Genomic DNA, 9,445 nt, shown 5'->3' on the forward strand with positions numbered 1-9,445 from the left:
TATTCCTTTAAATTAGAATAAGCAGTTACATTTTTACAGCATTGGTAATTTAATCCATCAATGCATATTTGGAAGAGAGACAATTAAGGCATTTTTCTGTGTACTTCTACTCGTTCACAGCCTGCCGGATATGTGTGTGTGTCTGTCTTTGGGCTGTGACTAGGCCAGTGTTACATCATCTTGGATGACTCTTGTGCCCTGCAGGAGTACAAAGTGTCCCTATGCATTTGCAGAGCTCTCATTTCAATTAGTGTATGGTGCTAGGAGGGGAGAGGAAAAGTCAGAAGCTGGAACCATAAAGTCTGTTTGATTTTCCGTTGGTCTGGTTTTAAATCTTGAGCAAGTGCAGGCTGGTATTGTTTATGGTAACACTTCATAATGAGGCATTAAGGCTTGTGAGGGGGTTGCTTAGTGGTATAAACAACATTAGGCAACTTAAATTCAACATACAACGTGTTTTATTTTTCTTTCCAATCTTTTAGTGTCATTCTGAGCACCTTGACAGGTACGCCCACCTCTTTTAACAAACATCTTTTTGTTTCTTTTTTTTCTTCTTAAAACTTCAGTAAATACCACACAATACACCAGGGTACAGAGAAGAAATAGATGAACAGGACATGAAAATACGTACATACTGTATCACATTGAGGTCAACAGACAACAGACACAAGAAATCTTAACCCAAAAAGAATAATAGCATTGGAATATAAAATAAAATACAATAATAATAATAATTATTATAGAATGCCAAAATAAACTTGATACAAACTTAAAATACTCAAAAGAGAGAATTTGTCTGTACACTTTTTACATAATGGCGAGTGCCAGGCACCTGTTTGGGAACAATAAACACAGATTGTATAAAATCTGATGAAAAAAATTCAGTGCAGAAGCAGCTTTCAGCTGTGGTATATTCTACAAAGACAACTAATGGAAATGAATTTGTGTCTAGGAAACACTTAATTGTGTGCTGCAGCATTTTACTGTGTGTTAACTTTTATACACAACAGTTAATGGGTATGATGATGCAATGGGCTACACGCACCAAAGGAGAAACTCTTCAGTTCTGCGTAACCTCAACCGTTTCTTCTCATGAGGTAGCATGTGAGGCGTCTCTGAAACCTGACCACAGAGGACACTACCATCTTGAGATGGTAATGATATATCTTACACTTTATACAGTCCGCATTTTATTTCGGCCTCAGAAGAGAACGCCTTGATGTTTCTGAAAGGACTTTAACTCTATTTTGGCTAAATGTCAGACTTTTTCAAAAAAGGATTGGTAACAGTGACCTTGGGAGAGGGTCAGTCCATCAAGCTCCTTTACAGTAATGCAATATAGTAATGTGATGTAAGAAAAGTGTTTTTTGATTGGTAAACCTTGACCTATGAATGACCAAAACACTATGAAGAGAACATTCTCTCACATGAAGTGATACAGGGACATAAATACGATGATTTAAAAAATATAATGGAAGCATCAGATATGAACAATAGGAAAGGACTATACAGGAATTCAAACAGTAATAAGTAGACAGTGTTCGTAAAAATTTCTCCCACTTTTCTACTTTCAAAGATTGACATGTCATTTTTTTTCATAAAATATATTGAAATATGATATGTTTAGTCATGTCACAGTATTATAATAATCCAAGTGCTTCAATAATGCTTAATTCCAAAGGCAGAGGAGAGAGACAATAAATCTGTTAAAGTTTTGCCTCCTGAAATCAATAGGGAGAAAAGGACTTGTGCCTTTAACTCCATGAACCTGTGGTGAAAACTACTTGGGTTCAGTGACTAGCCATTATTTAAGCTACAAAACATGGTAGAGATATGTAAAAATTCAAAGGTGAAGTCAAAGGTTGTTATACAGTTTTGTAGGTTTGTTTTGAAAGAGGAAAAAGATCATTTGAAAGAGCTCAGTTTCCTCTTCGTAACTTCTTCGAGTTACAGCTAAGTGCTTATGAAAGAGTTAAAGAACAGAGCTGCATTAAAAAGGTCACAGAAACGCTTTTGATAAGAAAACGGACCAAGAACACAAGTTACTTTCCTGTTGTTGTTACGTATAAGCAATAGACTTTCATGCAATTAATTGGTACCATTTTCATTTAGGTGACATTTCTCATGTCCTGTCTTAACTCTAGTAAAGGATGTGATGTGCCAGTTTCAGTCACGTTTCTTGTTTCTGCTACCTCGTCCTCCTAAACTCCTCTTTGCACTTTCCTTCCATTCCTCTCCCTTCTCTCTGGAAGGAGACTGTTGTGTGCAAAGTTCATCTGTTGTTTCACTCTCCCCTTCCTTGCTTCCAGAGCTGCTGCCTTGCTGCTGGTTTACCTGCGCTAGCGCCAAGTATGGGTGCTGAGGCAGAGCGGAATCAGGTGACGTAGCAGCTGTTGTAGCCAGGACGTCTTGGGACCCACCATTAGATAGTGCTCTATACTTGAGCCTTAGCTTGTGTGGCAGAGCAGTGCCTTTCATTTCACCTTGGTTGTCTCCATACTGGTAAGCATCATTGGCTACCATGGTGGGTGAGGTTGCTGACTGGTGGTTGGTGTGATATCCACCAGTATCAGAGGAAGAGGATGAGGGAGATTCATCGTCAGTGGAGGCTTCCTTATCTGAGCTTCGTGGGTCTCCATCACTAGAGGAGGTGTCCTTGCCTGATGTGGAGTGCTCTTGGTAGAACCCATCTGCTTTTGGGCAACCTTCATACGTTAGCACTGGTGGCTCCTCGTTCAGAGTGCCGAGGTAGGGATTGGAACGCTGGTATATGGGGGCTTTTCCAGCCTCATTAAGCAAATCTGGGGCAAAAGAATTTGGAGTGCCCTCATGAAGCTGACTTCTCCATTGTCCTTGAACACTCAGGTCTTGTTGCTGTATGACAAACCGCCTGCTCTCCCCAGCATCTGCCTTGTCGTTAGTGAATTCATAGCTTGGGGAATCCAAAGACCTCCTGGAAAGCTGCTGTGCAACCTCTGAAAGAGTCTCTAAACCATCCGGTCTTATTGGTAGATTGCACCCCGTTTGAGTAAAATTTGTGATTTGCCCATTCTGTTGTGTTTGGGATGCCACCTGCTGCTCCATGTCCTCAACCCTTTGGCTCTCAACAGGGTACGAGCTACTTCCGGAACGAAAGAGGATGACACTTCTTTGGGGCGTGGTTGATGGGGGGGCTGGGTTGTTGACACCTTCTTGCTGTTCCATTTCTTGCGCTTGGTGATCCTCCAGTTGTCCAAAACTTTGATGGCCATTGAACATGCCATTAAGAACACTCGCCTCAAGCCTGTTAATGTCCATTCCAGAGCTCTCGTGTTTGACATCAAAGTTTATAGGTTCAGGACTGTCCCGTGAAGATCCATCAGACATGTCAGACAGTGATCCACATGGGGAGTAGTTGGGTAAAGTTGTGTGGCGTTCACTCCTGGTTGGCTGTTCAGCCTCTGAAGAATCAGAGTTCATCATGACCTGAGAAGCACTGGAGTATCCACTGCTTGAATAATATGGATTTCCGGAAGATGCTCCATTACCATTAGCTCCATTAGTTGCTGCCTCGGAACGATTCCTGATCTGCTGAGTCTTCTCCATGTAAGAGGCAGAGCTTATGAGTCCAAATCTTAGTTTCAATTGCAGAAGTTCTGTCTTCAGCCGCACATTCTCCTCATTTAGTGCCATTACCCTGTTCTCCAACACCATATCATTGAGTCGGCGCTTCTCCCTTGACCTTTTGGCAGCCTCGTTATTCTTGCGTCGTTTTTCCCAGTATGATGCATCTTTCTTTTCATCTGAGATGAACTCTCGCTTTCGTCGACAGGTCATATTGGGTTTTGGTTTTACTAGTCGACCTTGACGAGGAGGGCTGGTGATTTGGGGTGATGGTAAACTGTCACTGTAGGTTGAGAATGTTTCTAACGTTTCCAAACTGGAACTGTTGTCTTGGGTAGGAAGATTTAGGCTTTCCATTGTGGTCCTGTTAAGGCCAGTTTGTATAACTGGCACTCAGTTGACATTGAAAATTAATATTTTAATTCTGAAAAGTATTTCTTTCTGAGTAACACTTCAAAAACACACGTAACTGTCACTACGTACAATGATGTACAAGGTTCTGTTTTTTCCTCCAAAGAGGAACCGCACGTATTTCTGACTGATGCTTTTTTCCTCCTACTCTTACCAGTCAAGTATACAGACTGGTCAAAAAGATAAGAAAAATATGAAAGGCTACAAAAACAACCGACATTGGATAGGACAAGTTTAGTTTGGTTGGGATAGTTGTTGTCGTCTTTTTTTTTAAGCTTGCTTTCAGTTCTTTCTTAATTTAGACCAATTCTTTTTTGACTTGGCAAAGCTCCTTGTTCTTGATGGGTGAGGTGGCAGTGTAGGCTGGGATTAGATCCGTCTCAGCTCAGTGTTTTATCCCAGTCTTTGAAGAACACATCTGTAAAGACAATGAAACAGGATGTTTACTGAAATGTCTACAAGAAGGGATGTTACAGAATTAAAGGTAACAAAAAGTAAAAGAGCAGAATAAAGTTATTATGAATAGTATGTTATTTCTAAAGTGTTCTACTTTATTAGAACACTTTAGAAGTTACTTCAGATCACTTAATTAGAACAAGCAATTAACTTAATTTGAGGGTTTCGTGAAGACCTTTTCCTTACAATCTGCATTCAAAAGTTGCAGCTTTAATGATAAATAGCCAAATACCATGGATGAATGTAAAAAGATGCAATAGAAAAATGTATTCTCTCTATTAGTTCGGAAACATCCCAGTGTTCCATTTCACATCTGTTCTCCTCTGTCCTACGAGCTCTAGAGAAATGTATGTCAGTAGAGTAGAGTAGCACAGCGAGTAGGTGATCACTCCATGCTGCAGTAGGACATTTATTGTGTAAGATACTGCACTGTCACATAATTAGAGACACCTGACTGACTGCCTGCCAGGACTGCAGGCAAAGGAAGCACAACAGAAGAGAACTAAAGGTGTGGGACACCCTTATTCTCTTTTTATCATTTATTTGTGATCCAAACATCATTTATTGACAGTGTAACTAAGAACTTTTGGTTTACTAATAATAATGAGTACTTCATGTAGACAACTAACTTTTTAACTGACAATTTATGTTTTTTGTTTTTTTTTATTAGGACTTAGTCTTTGATTTGATAGCTAGTCCAGCTTACTGTGAGAATCTGAAATCATGCTACATAACCACACACAGCTATTGCACCATCGCTAAAACACAACCTCAACACCAGGCATTCTCACAGTTCAACACTAAAAAGAGGAAGAGGAACAAAAATTTACAAAATAAACAGCCCATTGTTCTCAAAAGCAAACATAGAACTTTGCATACACCTGTTTTGTTTAAGCCCTATTTAATTTTCCCTTATCTTCAACCACACGAGTGAGTATTACTTTAGTAGTATTTTAGTAGTATTTCTACATTTGTGTGTAACATTGTCCATGGTGGTTAGGCACACAGCACTGTGGGGACCGAGCATACTGAGAACATGGAAGCACAGATTATTTTGTCCATGCATGGCCATTTTTCCGTAGGAATGCAAATGAGAGCACTGGGGAGGGCGTTGGACGTTGCGCGTGTCCCACTGACCTAGAAACCAGCTGCTCCGTAAATACGGTGCGTGCTCGCACTGGGTCCAACAACGTGTTGTAAAATAGGTCAGTGGGGCGGCAACGGTGTGTGCGTGCCCGGGTGTGTGTCTGTGAGTGAGTGCATTAAGTGGGGAGGAATTATAGTGCCTACCAAAAATAGTGTGCTTGGGTGAGGGAGGAGTTAAGGATTCCAACTGGGGATGAGACAGGAATTTACCAGCACTGCAGAGGTACGAAAAAAGAGCGAATACGTCAGCATCAGAATATTAAATTAAACTGGGCTATGAATCACACCAGTGATGCACTGATACGCATCAAATGCACTAGCATTTTCCTGAAATGCAATGAGAAGAGGAGGAAGGTTTTAAAATGAGGGATTCTGCTCTTACAGCACAAGAATTGTCCGATGTGGTCCATCTTTTGTAATATCCCTCATCAGAGCATGAGGTACTGCGCAGTTCAGATTGCAGGTTGTGGCTCGATGCCAGATTGTTATCAGTCAAGGATCATTTTAGGACATGCTTAGCTAAGTTCAGACACCTAAGTTGCTATAAATAAATCTCTGTAAACATTTATTTTATGGTAGATTACTGAATTAGGATAGTAATGATTTTCAAAGAATGAGGAGGAAGACATAACCATCCTACAAATATTTTGACCACATGCACATTTGTGTTATTGGTTCCCTTAGCTTGTTTAAATTTCCTCTTCCAAGAATAAGTTTCTTGGAAAAAACACAAGTTAGTGTTTACAACTGGAAGCTTCCCTGCATGTGTTCGCCCAGTCACATGCAGGCAAAACTGTTACGCCTCCAGTCTTTCCTTCCAACCTAAAGGCCAAGTAGGCCAGTAAGACTGAGAGATAGTGAGTTGGCTAGACTCTTAATTACAGGGGTTAATGTTGAAATCACAATAGATTAGATTATGTTGTGGAAGAATTAACTCATCAATTGCACGAATGTCACTCGGTTTTCAGACTGATGCTCAGTATGGCCAGAAGTTTGGGAGCAATGTGAGGCAGTTTCAGATTCCTGGCATTGCTGAACAGGGAGAGGTGAAATTGTTAAAGTGTAGTTAGTTTGGGAGTAGGTCAGTCTTTATGAGCCAAGCATGCTATGAGTATTGCATCACAGTGAGTTATGATCAGTTATTAAACATCTGAAGGACTTGCACAATAGTCTGCTAGTCTTGCTTTACTAAACATGCCTCTATCTTTTCCAACAAAAACTTTTAAGTCGTTTCACACTGCACAATAACCTACGAGACACGCACTCACATTACAAGGATTTAATTAATTATGGTGACGTGTTAATTGAACAGCTCGCGAATCTGAAGAAATGTCTCTATCTGTTTGCCACTGAACATCGTGCAACCCAAAAAGTATCTCAACGCATTATGCTACCGGGATGCAAGTCGCCACACGTTATTTTACAACCACATGCTTTGTAGAAATGCCGACCCACAACTTACTTATTGAAATGCAAGGGGAATAGTGCCACCGCAATGCACAGACATTAACTGACCCCAGTCACTCGTGCGTTTGGATTTCGTAATGATCACCACCTCCCCCACGCCACGACCGTCTCGCCTTGACATTGAATGTGAATATGTATACAAAGCACTATGCGAGATAATCTGTCGCTACCTTACAGTTTACAGCATGCAAAAATAAACAAAGGGTAAAAATCATTGAAAACCAAAGAATTAAGGTTACGTTAGTCAGTCATGCCGACTCCGAGTCCGTTTCCATGTGAACAATAACATACCCTGACCACGTTGCAAGGTATGAGCCTAGCCTACAACTGCTTAGCCTGCTACAAGCTCTGTAAAACCGAATACATACAGCACATATTATGAGCTATGATATGATAAACCGACTGCAGTTGAACTCACCTTAGTGAAATAGCGCATTCCTTTTGTTAAACGGAAGAATCCTCTTTCTATTCTTAAATCTCTCCTCCGTGCCTCTTTATGCGGGTTATCGTCCCGATTCTGGTCTTTCGTCCTTTCACAACTTCAGTCTGGGCTGAAAATGTCCTGCGTGGGTCGTGATCCACTCACCGGCTTTGTGTCGATTAATGTGACTCCCTGAATGTGCTGCTATTCACCGTCTATCTCTCCCTCCCTCTACGTCCTTGTGTTATGTCGTAGGCTTTGCTCCAGTTTTCGTCTATTACACACACGTAAGCTACACACACACACTTTCTCCTCTTGTCGTCCTCGAATGTGTGTTAGTAGGTCAGCAGTTGCATAACACGGAGCTTTGGGTGCCTAGTCACGTTTTTGTTCATCATGATGATACACAAGCCTCCGCTCCTGCCGAAATGACCGATAAGGGAGACGGAGGTGGTCAGAAAAGCTCTTCTCTCCCGTTCACCGTAAACTTACACTCACCCTATACACCGATCACATATACGGTAACAGTGTGCGGTTGCTGCAACACACCTCTGTGTACGGAACACTTCAGCTTCTCTGGAAGAAGAAGGGGGTTACGAGACTGCCAAACTGTTGCGTAAATATTCACAATTACGTAAAAGTCACAGTTGATTACAATCTGTCTCACCCTCCATTTTGAAAAGTTTACGTTTCTTTTAAGAATTTTTTTGTTGTTCTTCTTTTAAACATTCTATCAGGAAAAAATATCTATTTGAGTGATGTTAAATTTAATGGATCTTAAAAGTTTTAATATGTGTTGGGATAATTGTGCTTTTTTTAAAAAAAGTTACAGGGTTGATGGTTTTAATAATAATAATAATAATAATAATAAAATACTAGCAAATTAAAATTATAATGATATGTATTATTGTAGTGTAATTATAATATTAGTGTAATTGGCTATATCATAGCAGTATGTTATGTATTATATTTTGCAATATGCACATTTTAATACATTTTAAGTACATAGTAGTTAGACATTTAATATAACACTAAATTATGTGTACTGAAATATAAGTGATGAATCTAAAATAAATTTGAATATAATTCTGCTGCCTATTTTGAGTTTTGCATAGTGATTTTCAGTTGCCTAAAAATACAATTCATTGCTGGCAGAACAACTTGTTGTTTAAGTGGTACATACCCTGTCTCTTTCAAAACATGATACAGGCCAAGGATACAGTCCCGGAACAGGAAGCCAAGTTCAAGTTACATTCTTAACATTGTATTCTTATATTCAAAGCAGTACTTCGGGATATGTGTACGTGTCTGTTTGTTTTTGTTTTTCCAAGTCATTATTACACAACATGAATTAGTAGGTTCTTCCTGTTTTACTCTTTGCCCTGAAAAATATTACAGATGACAGTACAGTTTCCAGAAGGTGCTAATTATACATAAACAAACTGATTACGTCATCTCTCCAAGAACAACTGTAGGGTATTTCAAATGGTTGCAGTTTGAATCCTTACATACCTGATTAAGTAATCACCTTAAACATGTCTTTTGTAAACACACTGGACTCGGGTCATTTCATGGGAAAGTTTGTTTAAATAAAAGGTACATAGAAGTAGGTAATACAATTATTTTCATCACATATTTGTATGTGAAGCTCAGTGATTCCTAAAGGAATGGTTCACCCAAAAATGAAAATTAGCTAAATTGAATCACCCTCAGACCATCCAGTATGTAGATGAGGTTGTTTCTTCATTCATAAGTTTGGATAAAATTAGCATTACATCACTTTGCATACCAATGGATCCTCTGCAGTGAATGGGTGCCGTCAGAATGAGAGTTATCAAGTTATCCACACGACTCCAGTCAATCAATAAACATCATGTGAAGTAAAAAGCAGCATGTTTGTAAGAAACAAACCCATCATTAAAGGGATAGTTCACCCAAAAA

General features: G+C 39.7%; 1 protein-coding gene across 3 annotated transcripts; it reads right to left on the reverse strand.

Annotated features, from left to right (window-relative positions):
- Positions 1-435: 435 nt before the first annotated feature.
- nfil3-5 (nuclear factor, interleukin 3 regulated, member 5) lies at positions 436-8,079 on the reverse strand. 3 transcript variants are annotated; one of them, XM_059560870.1, is made up of 3 exons: positions 7,502-8,079; positions 5,761-5,831; positions 436-4,432 (listed from the first exon to the last, which is right to left on the reverse strand). In XM_059560870.1, exon 3 carries the CDS (start codon positions 3,958-3,960, stop codon positions 2,167-2,169), a length of 1,794 nt encoding a protein of 597 aa, XP_059416853.1. In that variant the 5' UTR covers positions 3,961-4,432; positions 5,761-5,831; positions 7,502-8,079; the 3' UTR covers positions 436-2,166. The 3 variants fall into 3 exon arrangements, with proteins under 3 accessions (XP_059416853.1, XP_059416854.1, XP_059416852.1); XM_059560871.1 differs by lacking the exon at positions 5,761-5,831 and having other exon boundaries at positions 7,670-8,079; XM_059560869.1 differs by lacking the exon at positions 5,761-5,831.
- Between the last annotated feature and the right edge of the window lie 1,366 nt (positions 8,080-9,445).

The sequence above is a fragment of the Carassius carassius genome, chromosome 10 (assembly GCF_963082965.1).
Source record: "Carassius carassius chromosome 10, fCarCar2.1, whole genome shotgun sequence".
Taxonomy (NCBI): domain Eukaryota; kingdom Metazoa; phylum Chordata; class Actinopteri; order Cypriniformes; family Cyprinidae; genus Carassius; species Carassius carassius.